The sequence below is a fragment of the Furipterus horrens genome, unplaced genomic scaffold (assembly GCF_987537825.1).
Source record: "Furipterus horrens unplaced genomic scaffold, mFurHor1.1.pri manual_scaffold_3, whole genome shotgun sequence".
NCBI lineage: Eukaryota > Metazoa > Chordata > Mammalia > Chiroptera > Furipteridae > Furipterus > Furipterus horrens.
Window position 1 is genome coordinate 128,554,422 of NW_028327173.1, and position 18,585 is coordinate 128,573,006.

At 35.7% G+C, this 18,585-nt stretch overlaps 1 protein-coding gene across 2 annotated transcripts in view; it reads right to left on the reverse strand.

Annotated features, from left to right (window-relative positions):
• Positions 1 to 18,585, reverse strand: part of NUBPL (NUBP iron-sulfur cluster assembly factor, mitochondrial) — a 222,913-nt gene that overhangs the window by 28,300 nt on the left and 176,028 nt on the right. For both annotated transcript variants that reach the window (XM_090271859.1, XM_090271860.1), the window contains exon 8: positions 1,642 to 1,727. In XM_090271859.1, coding sequence (XP_090127985.1) covers positions 1,642 to 1,727 — 86 coding nt within the window. The remainder of the gene's footprint in view (positions 1 to 1,641; positions 1,728 to 18,585) is intronic.

The following is an 18,585-nucleotide window of genomic DNA, read 5'->3' on the forward strand; positions in this document are numbered from 1 at the left end:
AAGCTGTCCCTGAAGCACTTTCTGATCAAAATTTTAGGCCTGCTAGTGAAAACACCTTCAGAGTACCTAGAAGGTAATCAGACAGGCATCATCCTTATCAGGTTCTTCAATTTTCCTGAGAGCATGTGACCCAACACAGCGTTCCATCCATGGCTTGTAAGTGCAGACAGCTCTGCGCTAATTGGCAAGCGAGGAGAGGCAATTGTCAAAGACAATCAACTTAACTCCACTACTCTACTATTTTATACTTCTCAGAAGCTCTCCTGAGAGAAAAATATTTATGAAAGCTTCCCTGAGAGTCTATTCGTTCTACTATATCCCTGTATTTTATGCCATTGAATAATTTAATAAAACAAAGACAAAGTGAACATACAATTTGGGGAGGTGGGAGAGGGAGAAGAAAGAATCATGAACCCCCTGAAGTTAATCCATGGGCTGAAGTCTAAAAAGCTCTGCTCTATAAACTCTAAAATCTATCCATGAATTAGCAAGGCCACTAGAGAGCCATATAGATGAAAGCATCACATTGGCTTTGTATGGAAATGCTTATTCTAAATTGTCCACTTGCACAAGCCCACTTTTACAGACACACACTAGGAGGAAGAACCTCTATTTATGATAAAGAAGGTGATGAGATTGTGTTTATATCTACAGGATTTCTTTCTTTCTGAGAATGTAGGGGAGACTTCTACCTTTCTAGTCGCAGCTCTGCTTCTCCTGAGCATCAACCTCTTTCTTTAACTTTTTGGAAATGGACAGTTTTAAAATAGTCTTATGTCTCTTTCCCTGGGGCTGCTAGAACATTAGTGGCATACTTCTAGCATGCATTTAAGTCCCTTAATGACATGCAATTTGTTTAAAGATTCCACTAATGACTGCATTTGATTTTAATTGTCCTTTGCCTTATTTTTGTTATATCAATATTTTAAATTTGTTCTCCTTTGCCATGCTGTATAGAAAATCCTTTGATACCTTTTAGAAGACAGTGACCTACAAATGAGTTAAACTGTAGGAGATAGAAGGAAAGAAGATATCTTTTCTACCTATGTTCCCACTGGTTATCTATTCAAGTGTATCTACCTAAATAATTTCCTAAAATACCCTTGGTTATTTATCTATTTTGCAGGGGGATGGGGGGGTTAGTAAGAGCTTCAAGTATTTGAGAGAGGTAGTACTTGTTCAGAAAACTAATACTAAAAGGATATTTTAAAGTACTCCTTTTTAAACATTTTTCTTTATTGATTTTAGAAAGAGAGAGGAAGGGAGGGAGAGAGGGAAGGGGAGAGAGAGAGAGAGAGAGAGAGAGAGAGAAACACTGATCTGTTGTTCCACTTATTTATGCATTGATCAATTGCTTCTTGTATGTGCCCTGATAGGGAATGGAACCCACAACCTTGACATATTGGGACAAAGCTCTAACCATCTGAGCTACCCAGCCAAGGCTAGAATTCTTGATTAATATAGTGTGTATATACACTTGCACCTAAATTGGTGTTTTTAAAGTAACCATAAGATGAAGTAGGGTTTTCATATAGACTTCTGCACAGAACTAAATTAAAACTTGGATTGTATTTTTCAAAGACTTGCTTCTTCAGTTGGAAGTGTCTTATACTTTTGCAACAATGAGGCATAAATGCTTACAGGCACGTGGACTTTTCGAAACATCTCAGCACCCTTGTGTGCATCCATCAATGCAATGTCCTGGGGTGTGGAGACAATCACAGCACCTGACCAAAAGAAAACAAAAGAACAGCAAAATAATACTATTATTTAATTATTTATGGAAAGGTTATTTCCACAATTATACTGCTTACACACTAGAAGAGTCTACTACATTAAATATTTATATAATTTGTATAAATTTTACATATATAAATAGGAAAGACAAGGAAATGTCTACTTTGACCTTGCTTATATTTGACTCCTCATTTCTAAAATTAGAATTGACTGACTAGTGATTCAAGACCACAGCTACATCATCAGAACTTTGTTCCCATCCAGACAACACTCTATTTGGAAGATGCACAGTCCAGCTTAATTTCAAGAAGCTAGTAGTCTACTTAGGGAGACCAAAAAATTAAGTATTACAATACAACATGCTAAGCATTATAACAGAGGTATCATCAGGTGTTATGGAGTTCTAAAGGAGAAGTAAAGAAAAATAACTAATTCAGATCCAAGAGAGCAGAAGAGTAAGTAGAAGCTACACTAACCTCCTCCCAGGACCAATCTGGAATTACAACTAAATTGTAGAGAAAGCATCCTGAATAACCAACTGAACGCTAGCTGAAGAAAAGCCTTATAACCAGGGACAGACAGATGAAACCGCTTCATCACAGTGTGACTGGTAGGGAGGGCGGAGAAGATGCGAGAGAGCTGTCTGGGCTCCCACGAGCAGCAGCTAAAGTTCTGGAATGATATTTCAGTGGCTGGGAGGATCCCCCTGAGAAGTGTGGGGTCTAAGCTCCAAGCTGGGCTCCCTAGCCAGAGCACCAGAGTTGGAAAAAAACCCAGATGACACCCATCTGTGAAAAGCAGCAGGGTTTCTATCTGCCATGGAGAGATGACTGGAGACTCAGAGAGCCTCTTAAAGGGCCAATGCACAAAATTCCATTTGCAGCCAATTACCCTGGGCTCCATCAGAGGGAAGGCAGAGTGGACTAGAGATGCTTGAGGGGAGTCTGAGGTTGGTGACTCTGGGAAGAGAACTAAAGGAATAGCAGCCAGCATCCCTGTGCTGAGTCATTTCCCATACTGCAGAAACCATCTTTCTCAGGCAGAGCAGTCCCCTCCAAATGGCATTAGCCTGAGGGGAAGCAATAGCCATGCCCACAGGAATTACTATGACCAACCCTGTGGTACTTAAGCCTGGCTGCTGATTACAGTTTATTTAGCGTAACAACCATCAGTTTAACAACTAAGGTGAAAAATACAAAGAAGCAGCCAATACGGGAAGACAAAGAAGCAGACCCCAAATAAAAGAACAAGAGACTTCTTCAAAAGAAAAACTAGATGAAATGGAGGCAAGCAATTTATCCAATAAAGTTTACAGTAACAATTATAAGGATACTCAACCGCATGAAAAAAGACATAGAAACCATAAAAATGGACCAGTCAGAAATAAAGATTGCAATATCTAAAATAAATAATACACTGGAAGGATAAAAAAGAGGATTGAATCACTGACTTGGAAGACAAGGTATAAGAAAACACCCAGGCAGAGCAGCAAAAAGAAAAAAGAATTTTAAAAACTGAGGAGAGCTTAAGAAAAATTTTGGGCAACATCAAGCATAATAGCATCCGCATCACGGGAATACCAGAAGGAGAAGAGAGTGAGCAATGGATTGAGAACCTATTTGAAGAAATAATGACCAAAAACTTCCCTAATCTGGTGAAGCAAAAAGACAGACAAGTCCGAGAAACTCAGAAAGTCCCAAACAAGCTGGACCCAAAGAGGCCTACACCAAGATACATCATAATTAAAATGCCAAGGCTTAAAGATAAGGAGAGAATCCTAAAAGCTGCAAGAGAAAAGCAGGTAGTTACATACAGTGGAGCACCAATTAGACTGTCATTGGATTACTCAACAGAAACACTTCAGGCCAGAATGGAGTAGTGTGAAATATTCAAGGTGATGAAAAGCAAAGACCTACAACCAAGGCTACTTTACCCAGCAAGGCTATCATTTAAAATTGAAGGAGCTTCCCAGACAAAAAAAAGCTAAAGGAGTTTCTTAACACCAAACCAGTACTGCAACAAATGTTAAAGGGCTTGCTTTAAGAAGAAGAAGAAAAAGAGAAAGAAAAACAAAAAACAAAAGAAATTGTCTAAAATAAAATGGCACTAAATACATATCTATCAATAATCACCTTAACTGTAAATGGATTAAATGGTCCAACCAAAAGACATAGGGTAGCTGAATGGATAAGAAAACATGACCATATATATGCTGCCTCCAAGAGACTCATCTCAGATCAAAAGATATACAAAGACTAAAAGTAAAAGGATGGGAAAAGATATTTCATGCAAATGGAAAGAAAAAAAACTGGGGTAGCAGTACTTATATCCAATAAAATAGACTTTAAAACCAAGGCTTTAGTAAGAGAGAAAGAAGGGCACCATAAGTGATAAAGGAAACAATCCAACAAGAGAATATAACCCAAGTAAACATTTATGCACCCAACATAGGGGCACCTAATATGTGAAGCAAATCTTGATGGACATAAAGGGAGAGAGCAACAGAAATACGGTCATTGTTGGGGATTCTAATAACCCACTGACTTCAATGTAGAGAGAGATCTTAAAAAATCAACAAGGAGACAGCAGCTTTAAATGACACACTAGAGCAAATGGATTTAATTGATATCTTCAGAGCATTTCACCACAAAGCAGCAGTTTATACATACTTCCCAAGTGCACATGGAATGTTTTCTATGATAGATCACATGTTAGGACACAAAACAAGTCTCAATGAATTCAGGAAGATTGAAATCATATCAAGCATCTTCTCTGACCACAATGCTATGAAACTACAAATCAATCACAAGAAGAACACTGAAAAACAAGCAAAGATCTGTAAGGTGAATAACATGTTATAAAACAATGAATGGGTCAACAAGATCAAGAAAAAATCAAAAGATACCTGAAACAAGTGAAAATGAGAACACAACAATCCAAAATCTGCAGGACACTGAGAAAGCAATGCTAAGAAGGAAATTCATAGCATTGCAGGCCTAGCTAAAAAAAAAAAAAAAAAGTCTCAAATAAACTAACTTCACATTTAAAGGAACTTGAAAAAGAATAACAAAGTCCAAAAAGAGTAGAAGGAAGGAAATAATAAAGTTCAGAGCAGAAATAAACGAAATATAATCTAGAAAAATGATACAAAGCATCAACAAATCCAAGAGCTGGTTCTTTGAAAAGATAAACAAGATTGACAAACCTTTAACCAGACTCATCAAAAAAAAGAGAGGTCCCGAATAAATAAAATCACAAATGAAAGAGAAATAACAACTGACACAAAAGAAATACAAGGGATTGTAAGAAAATATTACAAACATCTATATGCCAACAAACTGGACAGCCCGGAGAAAATGTATAAATTCATAAAAACATACAATCTTCCAAAACTAAATCAAGAAGAATCAGAGAATCTGAATAGACAGATTATACCAGTGAAATTCAAGCAGTAATCCAAAAACTCCCAACAAACAAAAACCCTGGACTAGATGGTTTCACAGGTGAATTTTACAAAACATTCCTAGAACTAACACCTCTCCTTCTCAAACTATTTCATAAAATTAAAGGAAGGAATGGCTCCCAAACCCATTTTACAAAGCCAGCAATTATCCTAATTCCAAAACTAGAGAAAGACACTACAAATAGAAAAAATTATAGGCCAATATCCCCGATGAACATAGAGACTAAAATCCTCAACAAGGTACTAGCCAACTGAATACAGCAATGCATCAAAAAGATCATACGCCATGATCAAGTGGAATTTATTCCAGGAATGCAAGGTTGGTATAACATTTGCAAATCAATAAATGTGATTCACCACATAAACAAAATGAAGGATAAAAAACCACATGATCATATCAATAGATGCAGAAAAGCATTTGATAAAATCCAGCACCCATTTTATGATAAAAACTCGCAGCACAGTGGGATTAGAGGGAACATACTTAAACATAATAAAGGCCATATATAGCAAATCCACTGCCAGCGTCATATTCAATGAGCAAAAACTACAAGCATTCCCCTTAAGATTGGGACAGGGCAGCATATTAACAGCAATTCTGAGAAAGAAGAACAGCACTGAAGGAATCATGCTACCTAATATCAAACTATACTACATGACCATAGTAATCAAAACAGTGGTACTGGCATAAAAACAGACACATAGATCAATGGAACAGACTAGAGAGCCCAGAAATAAACTCACACTTTTATAGTCAATTAATATTTGACAGTGGTAGCAAGCATATACAATGGGCTAAAGGTAGTTTATTCAATAAATGGTGTTGAAAAAATTGGACAGATATGTGCAGAAAAATGAAACCAGACCACCTTCTTACACCACACACAAGGATAAATTCAAAATGGATAAAAGACTTAAATGTTAGACCTGAAACCATAAAAATCCTAGAAGAAAACATAAGCAGCAAATCTCGAAAATTGCTCATAGCAATATTTTATCTGAGATAGCTCCCAGGAAATGGAAACAAAAGAAAACAAATAAACAAATAGGATTACATCAAACTAAAAAAATTTTCACACTGAAGGAAATCATCAGCAAAATAAAAAGACAACCCACAGAATGGGAGAACATATTCTCTATATATCTTATAAGAGGTTAATATCCAAAATTTACAAAGTACTTACAAAATTCAACACCATAAAAAAGAACAAGAGCAAAAAAAAAAAACAATTTAAAAATAGGCAAAGAACCTGAACAGACACTTCTCCAAAGAGGACATACGGATGGGCAATAGAAATATGAAAAGATGCTCAGTGTCACTAACCATCAGAGAAATGCAAATTAAAACCACAATGAGATATCATCTCACAACTGTCAGAAAGCTTTCATCAATAAACCAATAAACAAGTGTTGGCGAGGATGCGGAGAAAAGGGAACCCTTATGCACTGTTGGTGGGAATGCAAACTCAGGCAGCCACTGTGAAAAGCAGTATGGAGAAACCTCAGAAAATTAAAAAATGGATCTGCCTTTTGATCCAGGCATCCCACTTCTGGAAATATGTCCAAAGAAACACTAATTCAAAAGAACATAAGCACCCCTGTGCTCACTGCAGCGTTATTTACAATCGCTAAGATATGGAAGCAGCCCAAGGGTCCATCAGTAGTTGTGCAGATAAAACAACTATGGGACATTTACACAATGGAATACTACTTGGCCATAAAAAGAAGAAAAATTTACCCTTTGTGACAGTATGGATGGACCTAGAGAACATTAGGCTAAGTGAAATAAGCCAGTCAGAGAAAGACAAATACCATATGATTTCATTCACATGTGGAATCAAATGAACAAACTGAACTAACAAGGAAAACGGTGACAGACTCACAGAGAGCAGGATGACAGCTAGTGGGGAGGGTGGCGAGGCGGTGGAATGATTGAGGAAAAGAAGGAAAAGGACTCATGGACATGGACAACAGTATGGTAAGTCTGGGGGGAGAAGGATATAAGGGGACTAAATGGCAATGAAAAAATACAATAAATACTAAATCAAAAAAGGGGGAAAAAAAGAATAATTCAATCTAGGGGAGAGAAGAGGGAACATAACAATGAATGGGGTGAAGAAACAGAACATATGGAAACACGATAGAAAAAGTGTCCAGAAAGGTAAGATTCTGAAGCTCAGTCCTAAATTTGTTACTATAGAAAACTCACCAGTGTGAATCACACTGTGGAGAATAGTTCGGTCAGGGCAAAACGACGAGCTGAGCAAAATTTCAGATGCAATATAGTGGTGGCCTGAACTAAGGTACCACTGAAAGCAGGTAAATATGGAGGTTTTCCTGGGTCTCTGATATTACCCTGCAGAAATCAGATAGTTCTACGATAGTATTTTGAAAGAAAATGCAGTACAATTTTTTATTTAAGCAAAAACACCCAGAGGCCTGGCTATGATTTGTAGAGTCGGAATTTCTTAAATTTTGTAGTTTCTTCAAGCTAATAACCTGAAAAATAATTAACGCAAACATATGCCAGATCAGCTGGATAACCATCACCTTATATCTCAACACACACTGCCATGACATTTCAGAGCCCCAAACCATCAAACTGTCTCCAAGTGGCAGTACTTCATCCTAGTTAATGGAATAGGATTAGCAATAAATAACTGAGGGCACCAAGTGAAAGTCAAATGGTACTAGACTAATGTTTGAAGGGATATTTTAAAGAAGTCAGGAGAGAGAAAAGTGGCAGCCGAACCAAGTTATCACAGAGCACATGGCAATATAGGCATGCCAAACTCAAAAGCACTATGCAATAGCTACAAATTCATCTTTCAATCAGTATTTTCATTTCAGTAAAAAGTTCATCTTTCACATTACATTAATATTTTTAATTTGAATGTTATTGATTTGGTAAGTTTTACTTGTATTTAATTTGTAATTTTTTAAGTTTTTAAAAATTATATAAGAGCTATAAGCTTAAGGAATTTATGTTTATACCTATATAAATAGTCTTAGAATAAGAGTAAGTCAATATGGGGTATGGAGCAGATTATTTTTCCTTTAGAAGGAGGGTCTATTCATTACTCAATTTAGAGAAACACTAGCCTTGAAATTCAAACATAATCAGAATTCAGATTTTTATTCCATAGGCAACTACTTGTAAGATGAGGACAAGAAACTGAAATTCAGTTTCTTTATCTACAAAATGGCATATAATACTTAAGTCACAGGGTGTAGAAATTAAATGAACTAATGTACACGAGATGCTTGACGTGATGCCTGACAAAGGGTAAACATTCCGTAAATGGCAGATGTTAATAATATCATTACTATCTTTATTATTGTTAACAATAAAACATCTTACAAGTTGCTGAGAAGGTCATTTTCATATTTCCCATCAGGCAGCTCATCCTACTTTTCAAACTGTCCCGTGGATCCTTCTATTTGATTTGCTCGGCTCAAGAAACCAAAAACTAGTCAAAGTTCTCTTTCCACTCCTTTAAAGATTGATGGAAATTATTTCCTGCAAAAATTATACTCAAATCTATTCTACGCATCCAATATATTTCCACAATCCACCATCTTCTAGATTCTGTTACCAATCTATTTCAGTGTTTTTATCATATCCAAGCATTTAGAAGGAATCTAATTCCAATTCTACCCCGATCTATCTGTGTGACTAACCTTGGACAAGTAACTCAGAACCACTCTAGGTCTGTTTCCTTAGCTGTAAAATTAATGCAAGAACTACATAGTCTCCAAAGTCCCAGCTAGCTCTGATTATATGATTTAGCATTCCTTCTTAACTCTAGTTTCTGAAGCCCTCCCTGTTGAACCTGACTGCCTCAGTAAATTTATTTAAGTGAATGTGAAATGTAACCGCTTCCAATAATTATGGCCCCTCAATTTCAGAGCCATTCTCTTTACATATAAATGAAACCCCCTTGACTATTTCCTCCAAATTCTCTCATTAACTATATACTAGTATGTAGGGAGTTTTCTATTGCATTAGCCCTGAAAAGTACCTTTAGCTTTTATATGATATAAACATTTTATTGTTTTAAATATCCTTTGTCTGTTATTTGTATTACTACTACACAATATAGTTTCATGATCACTTATGATTTTTCTTATTTTTTAAATCAAACAAAACTAATGATACAATGACTTGCATAAAACAGGCACTTCACAAAGGATCAGTGATTTAAACAATGTTCCCATATTTTCAAATGATGTGTCCTATGCTACTGCTGCATGAATTCTTAGTAACTCGAACTAGGAGTCAAGAGTTCTGGATCCTGGTCTTGTCAACTGTGCTAATATACTATATAATCTTGAATAGCTCGCTAAATCTCAATACATCTCAGTTAACTCTTCTATATAACAAACCTATTTCCATTGGTCCTATTTAAAGAGCTGTTCCATTAAAAAATATGTAGAAGTGTTATAAAAATATTAAAAAGTGTAATAAAAATATTATTTTGATAGCTGTAAGATCCTAGAGAGGAATTAAAGTGACTTGGTTTTCTCTGTAGTACTTAACTCTAACACAGTATCACAAATAGGCATCCATGACATCTGAGTCTCTAAATAGCACCATTCACACATCAGTTAATAACAGCTCTGTGACAAGGACAATGACCATATTCCATGTCCCATCAAATGCTCACAAAACATGTAAACATTCCAGCCTAATTTACAGATTTTTAGTGTAAGATTTTTTTTTCCGCTGAAATATATGTTAACTAAATCCTTGATCACAACACAAGTAGTCTGTAGGACACTGTTCTGAGAAAAAATTTTCTAGGCTTTTTCTTAAATAACAAAACTATAACTGGCTCACACATAAATCACTACCTCCTTTGTTGTACCAAATTTTAAAATATCATATAAGTAATCATTGCAGACTGCTCCTACAATGACCTTTAAAATTTATGATAAGGAAATAAAATAAACAAAAACCCAAAATCTTCAGCAAAAGTAAATTTAATGATAAATCAATCTATACATCACAACTCAAGAGTTTTAAATGTTTAAGAAATTATGTCATTTTTTTCTTGTTAATATATCTCTTAACTTAAAATATGGTCTTCAAATATGGTATTTCGTTTCATCTTTAAGGTTCTTGGCTTTCTACTTTATAAATTTTAATTTTGCTCAGGGCTCATGAAACATGAACCAATATGAACTAGTTTAGATTTTTCCCTTTTATACCATCACTGATGATGTCACTTGTTTTGTGATGGAGGGTTTGTTAGAAAACTTGTGCTTCCTCTGCTGACCATAAAGAATGTCAGTAGTGACAAAGAGAATGTTTAGTTTGCAATAAATGGGATTATTTTCTGGGGGAAAGCACAGTATCGCACAACATCTATCTCAATAAATTTTCTTTTTTAAAATATATTTTATTGATTATGCTATTACAGTTGTCCCTACTTTTCCCCCTTTTCCCCTTCTGCCTGATACCCCTATTCCCTCCAGCAATACCCCCCACTTAGATCATGTCCATGGATTGTGCATGTAAATTCTTTGCCTTCTCCATTTTCCTATACTATTCTTACATCCCCCTGCCTGTTTTGAACCTACCAATTGTGCTTCTTAATCCCTGCACCTTTTTCCCCATTCTCCCCCATCCTTCTAACCACTGATAAGCCTCCAAATGATCTCCATACCTATGATTCCATTCCTCTTCTGGTTATTTGTTTAGTTTCCTTTAATCCAGTTGTTAACAGTTGTGAATGTGTTACCATTTTAATGTTCATATTTTGATCTTCTTTTTCTTAAGTAAGTCCCTTTAACATTTCATTTAATAATGGCTTGGTGATGATAAACTCCTTTAGCTTTACCTTGTCTGGGAAGCACTTTTCTGCCCTTCCATTCTAAATGATAGCTTTGCTGGATAGAGTAATCTCAGTTGTAGGTCCTTGCTTTTCATCACATTGAATACTTCTTGCCAGTCCCTTCTCACCTGCAAAGTTTCTTTTGAAAAATCAGCTGAAAGCCCATGGGAACTCCTTTATAGGTAACTCTGCTTTTCTCTTGCTGCTTTTAAGATTCTCTCTTTATCTTTAACCTTTAGTATTTTAATTATGAAGTGTCTTAGTGTGGTCCTCTTTGGAATCCATCTTATTTGGGTCTCTGCTTCCTGGACTTGTATGTCTATCTCCTTCACCAAATTAAGAAAGTTTTGTTTCATTATTTTTTCAAATAAGTTTTCAATTTCTTGCTCTTCCTCTTCTCCTTCTGGTATCCCTGACTGGGATGTTGGTATGTTTGGAGATGTCCCAGAGGCACCTTATATTATCCTTTTTTCTTTTTTTCTTTTAATTTCTTTTTTCTTCTTGTTGTTTTGGTTGAATGCTTATTTCTTCCTTATGTTCCAAATTGTTGATCTGAATTCTGACTTCATCCCTCCACTGTAGATTTTTCTTTATTTCCCTTAGTCTAACCTTCATTTCTTCCCAGGTCTTTTTAATTTTGTTGCCATACTCAATGAATTTCTTGAGCATCCTGATCACCATTGTTTTGAACTCTGCATCTGATAGGTTGGCTCTCTTCATTTTGTTTAGTTATTTTTTCTGGGGTTTTGTTCTGTTCTTTCATTTGGGCTGTATTTCTTTGTCTCCCCAATTTGGCAGCCCCCCTGTGTTTGTTTCTGTGTATTAGGTAGAGCTTCTTTGACTCCCTGTTTTAGTAGCATGGCCTATTACAGAAAAAGCTCATACAAATTGTGTGGGGCAGAGCCTTACATAATCACCAGGGCAGGACAACCTGCTTCAACATTTTGTGGCTCTGTGCGGGGAGAAAGGACTCAGGGGGACGAAATGCTACTGCTTAGCTTCTAGAGGTTTGCCTGGCACTTCCCCCTTGCGACTGGTGTCCTTCTAGCTGTTGCCCTGGTGCTGCATCCCAGAGGGGGTGGGTCTGCATACCTTTGAAGTCTGTGTCGGCCCTTTAAGTGGAGTCTCCTGAAAATCCAGCAGTTCCTTCCACTGCCTCAACCCCCCTGGATTTTACGGCTAGAGTTATGGGGATTCATCTTCTTAGCACTGGAACCCTAGGCTGTGTGGTCTGGCCTGGAGCTGGGATCACTTGCTCCCAAGGTATCCCTCCTGATTTTTATCTACCACACGTGAATATTGGACTGCCTATTCCACTGCCACTGCCTCTCTGTGCCACACCAAGTCTCCGCCCCCCCCCCCACCTATCTGAATGAATGTGGCTTATTTAAATCCTTGGTTGTCGGACTTTCATACAGCTCAATTTTCTGACACTTCTGAGTATTATATGTTTTGAGGTCTAGTTGTAATTTTTTCTGAGGTGAAGAGTGTTTTACCTGTGCCTCCATCTTGACTGAAAGTACCACTCAAGAAGAGTTTTCTATCTACTTTCTAGGTCCAAACAATTAAATAGTATTGTTTAAATGCTATTTCCAGTAATTTTTTAAAGGCTTTTAATCAGCTGAGGTTTACTATAAAAGGTTAACTTTCCAAAAAAGGATTCTGGCAAATAAGTAAACATCTTCAAATGTAGAGCACTGCTTTAATTGCTAATTCTCTTGACTATTAAAAGTAAAATCTATTAATAACTGCATATCTGAATTTGGGTAGTAGTTCAAAGTAAACATTTAAAATAGATTATTCCAGATGTTAAGATGACCGTAATTACATCAGTGTGGAACTATTTGACTATGCCATTCTAAGTCTTTAGGGCACAAAGTATCTAATTCCCATGCTTGACTGAGAACTTCAGTGTTGGAACCTAATAAATGTGTACAAAAAAACTGCTTGTAATTATATGTGGACGAGTAATTCTATGTCTTACAACTCTTGAGTACATCAAGATAAGATTTAAAAGGACAAATTAACTGCTATATAGTTGATATTCAGAGTGCTATAATATTTAGTGCTCCTGATTCTCCTTGATTTATTTAAAGATAGTTACAACCAAAGAAAATAATCATTCAACTTCTGTTAGCTTAATTTAAATAATAACAAATATACAATTGTTATAAAGTATTTTGGCTTTTTTTTTTTTAGCTCTCCCCTGTCTTTCTCTTCTATAACCTCCAAACTTCCTGAATTAGAAACATTATTTCCTGTAAGATCAAGAAATGTCCACTAATATTAGTATCAGATTAAGTAAATGTGATTAAAAAGGTAAATTCACTTCCAATGTACCTGCAGACTATTTCAACAGGAAATACACATAATTATTTCATGAGTCACTGTTTTGGATTCTATGCTCCATTCCAACAGAGTAGAAAATTGACTATAGTCACAAAGGAGATATGTTTTATTAATATGAAGATGAATCATTATTTTGCTCACTTTAGAAATAAATTTTGTTACAGGAAATTATGTCCACTGCTGCCAAAAAATATTAATAACACACAATAACTAGTGGAAACTACGGTATTTCAAAGTCATTGTTGAGAGAGATCATGTGCACTTTGGAACTTTAAGAACTCAAGTTCATCAAAGGAATCTGAATGCATGCCTATTAGTTAATGACAAAGATTGGCTCCTCAGTAATTGAGTCAACAGGTAATGAGGTTCCAATCACCTCACTTTAATGATGTTAACAATGAATTCACCATGGCTATCAAAACTGACTTTCACTAAGGAACCACTGGGGAAAAAGGAGAATTTCAGAGATTTTAAAGAGCTTGAGCTGGAACCAAACAGCTCTCTCATGCTCACACTAGCTCTCTTCTCTCTTCTCCCTCATATATTCTCATCCTCCCCCACATTTCTAATGTTTCCAGTAAAGTTAAGATAAAATTCTCACTTCTTTCCAATGTTAAATCCATCTTTATGCTGATAAGTAAACACTGTGGAGAGTGTACTTGCTGTACATGTATGTTTCTACAACTCAGAAAGCTCTTTTGCTTAGATTTAATATTTTGCATTTCAAATTCTTTTAGATGCACATATAGTTCAGCCTGCTCATGCTCACAATGAGCCAGCACTGAAGGCTGTTTAATAACAGAACACATTCCTTTATGATACTCACTCTTTCTCTAGCACAAACTCCAGAGAGGAAAACTGCTTCTCCCTGATTACTTAACTACCTAACTAAGTATTTATTTAACCAGATATATTTCAGGAGATAGAGACTGAGACTTTGTATGGAAAAGTGTTGCTGCATTTCCAAATACTGTCATACTTAAGATGTGAAGACATTTTCAGAGCTACACTTCAGGTTCTGATCAAATATCTAACATCTATGACCAAGCACAAACATTTTTAAATGACAGATTGTGGGACTTGTATTTTTTCTATGTGTAAATGTTTAATGGATTTAAAAGTAGTTTTTAATAAAAATCTGACTGCCATTATACCATTTACTAAACTTTAAGACATTAAGGAAGCTGTCAGTCATATCATGAAGTAAGTGCCCAGAAATTCTTAAAAGACAAAACTGAATGAACTATCTCAGAAGCCTCCCATCCAAACACAGGCTAGATAATCAGGAACTCAGACATCAGGTAAGCTGGTCTAGACAAAGCAATTGTGAAAACTGACTATATAAAAATCATTTGGGGAAGTTTTTTAAATCCTGGGTCTTTCATTCTTAGACTATTTCTTTGAACAGTAACTAATACATCATAAATTCTACCTGTACTATTGGGGTGGCCAAAAAGTCTGTTATGTTTTTTACTATAAAATAAAAGACACACTTATCATTTTCACCAATAACTTTATTGATTTGGTTATTTTGAGTATGTTGACTATCTCCTGCTATTGGTTTCTAGTGGGTAGAGGCCAGGAGTACTGCTAAAACATCTTGCAATAATAAGACCGCCCCACTGCAAATGATTACTTGGCCAAAATGTCAATAGTATCAAGAAACTTCACAAACCACTTTAGACATGTTTGATCAGTCACAGTACCTTCTTCATACACTACACAAATATTTTTCTGCATTTCAGTTGCATTTTTACCTTTCTAGAAACAATAAAGCATGATATGCTGAAAATGTTGAGTGTTTTTCTTCCATCTTCAAAATTAAAATGGCTGCACAAAAATTCACCAGTTTTGATTTTTTTTTCTTTAAATGCACGCTGATATGACAGCTGTCACAATACAACCTAACAAAATTGTTTCAAATGAAGTTAAAGACAACTAAGCACGGCTAGAGCCATCATATGGAAAAAACATAACAGACGTTTTGGCCAACCCAATATACGTCTGACCCAAATATAAGAGCTCTGAAAAATTTATTTACTCTTAAATTGCATTTGGAAACATTGTTGTTCATTAACCAATGGTATTATATTTAATTTTATAATTTGAATTCCAATCTAACAAGGACTAAAGTTTCAGACTGAGTACCAGAAGTGCCCTAAAAGATATAATCCTGGAATAAAGTTTCTAGTCTTTAACACTTAGCTACAATTTATGGGACAACAAAACAAATTTATTTTTAAATAATTTTATGATTTTATGAATAAAACAATAACTTTCTTCTATATCATGCTATTCTTACCAAATATCCATCACTTATAACTCTATTCAACATATGCATGGAAATACAGTGCACCTGGAAGAAGTCTAAAATTGTCTCTTTTAAAGTTTCATTCTGCAAATTGAAAGCATAAATGAAGGTTTAATATCTTCAAATACTAGGAAAAGTGATGACCTACATCTTCCACTTTTAAGGTACAAGCATGTTTCTAGCTTTACAGTTTGAGGTCAGTATGAATTGCAAAGCTATAAAAGACACATATCACTAAAATTCAAAGTAGCCAAGTATTTTCTTTTTGAGTGTTTAATGGTTTTCCAAAAATTTAGTATTGGATAGCTTTAAAGAATTACTCTTTTAAGTTTGAAAACAATTAAGAAAGCAAAAAAACAGTTATTTGAAAAAATAAAATACAATGTTTTATTTACTTTACCTAAGTGAAACTACAAGGTTTATTTGGTTTTGAAAGAGTAAATACCAGATAACCAAGAAAACTATTTCAAGTAATGGCTTGTGGACATTCACTTACCTAACAATGGCAATAATCTCTCTGATCCTCCAGACTCCACTCAGGTTTCATATTACAAAAAGTTCAAATTGTCAGTCAAAGACTATTACCATAAAGAGATAATTGATTACGCCAAGTAAACTGCTGATAGAGGGGAAAATACCAATGTGGACTTGTACAGCTTTTCTCAAGAATCTCTGATGAGTGAATAGGAGCTCAATTACTGTAGCAATAGGCCCAATGCCCTTAACAAGCAATAAGTGCCTTTACTTAAACAACAGCTGAAATATTAAGCTGACTTAATTTAAAATTCCTACTCCATCTCATTTAAATGAATGAGGGGCAAAAAGGCCTCTGGCTTTCTTTCCATCTATAGGGTCCAGATAGGAAGGGTTTTAGACAGGAAGAAAGGGCATCACCTCATTTTTATAACATACCAGTCTGCGAGTACAGCTTTTCTTGAATGCATGGATATACAGCATGTTATCTAGCTGACGACTCTGATATATACAGTAGCTTCTCCCTCTCTAGGAGAAAGAAATCAAAACAGGACCCACATGAGGATGATCTGGCTGTTTTCTGTGCTATTTCTACCTTTTCCCTGGAGGAGAGAGAGGACGAAGAACTGACTATGATGGCTCCTCTCCCAACTGCTCAGTCCTTGCGCTTCTATTATAAGAATACTTTCTAAAAGTATAATTCCTGCATCAGCCTTTTAATAAAGTGAGGGGGATCTCTTTTCATATATCTATCCTATAAAAAGAGATTCTTTATCCACTCTTCCTCACTATACAAAATATACTTATATCATTGTTTATTTACAATATATTCTGTTCACAAATTTGATGACAGTACCATGTTGCCTTGTGAATGTATGGATTTTCATTAATTTGATTCTACTACCACTATCTCTATTAGCTTGCAAACTTAGAGCGCAGAACTATTTTTTTGTGTTTCATCTCTTCCAAGTCACTAATTCCCAATTATAATGATAGCCAGGAAGAAGAGAAGCTCTTCTGGGTATTTCCCAGATAATAACTGCACTGCACTTCCTCTCCTTTCCAAGCTCTGCTTCATCCTCCACCATCTCTGTCCTCATCAGCATCTGGGTAGCTGACCTCTGAATCACCTGGGCTTCCTTACTCTCTGGGTTCTAAAAGGGATGTGCCACTAGGAGGTATCAGGAGAATATGAGACTGTGGGAGGAGAAAAAGGTTGGAGTATTATTACCTACCTCCCACATTCCTTCTCCATGCCTTGCAGGAGTTCTGGCCTTACCTGTGTTCCTCTGTGGCCACTAATCCTAACAGGTACCCCCTTTTCCACGGCTCCAGAAGTTGCCAGGTTGCACTGACACAGATCACTCTCTTGCCCCTTTAGGCAGAGGGACAGTAACAACTTCCTACTATCATTAGTCTCTGGGTACTTCACCATCTCCTATTGGCTTCATTAATGCTGCCCACACCTCTGTAACTAGTCTCTTCATTAAACTCCGTTCTGTTAATTCCCTTTCAGGGGTGTCATCTGTACCTGCCAGAACCATGACTAATATCTCAATATAAATAACTTCATTGCTCCAGTCTCTCAAAAAAGAAAATATGCTTTATATATTTCATGTGAAGCATAAACTCTTCACTGAATTCCAACAGTTAAAGTTAAATTAAGATAGTCTTCAAATAGTCACATAGAGGACCTCAGCTGAAGCAAAGGAAGAAAAAAATATTTTAGGTAACATCTATTAGAATTCAAATACTAGTACAGTGTATAGATTTTTAAAAATTTCAAGGAACTTATAATGTTCCTCAAATAAATATTAATCCTCTTCTATTATGGAAGAGCAATGATTCCCAAGAACACATCACTATGCATTTTTTAAAAAACAGACATCAACCCTAGACTCTACCCAATTCAGTATATAGCAACAACTAATTTACAAGCTAAACAAACAACAAGCAAAAACTCAGCAAACTGTATCACAAAAAAAAGTAGTAAAAAAAATAAGAAAACAAAAATCAGTACTGATACCTCTGCCTTTTCCCTTTGACAAGTTCAACAAGACAAGAGCAAACCTAAAGACTATAACTGGTTATTTCCCCTCCATTATCCTGTCACCTTTCCCTCTAGCAATTATTACAAGTCCCAGGTATTTGTAATAAGTAATGATTCAGTAGTCCATGTAAGCTCAAATTTAAATCATTAGCCACTAATATTGCTGTCAACACATTTATTACTGTTGTTGCTACAGAACATTTTTAACACAAATAAGAGGATGATTATTTTCCTTTGAAGTTTCTTATAATGAGCCTGTCATCCATGCCATGGAACAAAATGGAACATATACTAAAGCTGTTAATTAGCATTCAGAAAGAGGATCTTTTTGCTTGTACAGGTCTGTCTCCATGAATTTTCCAAA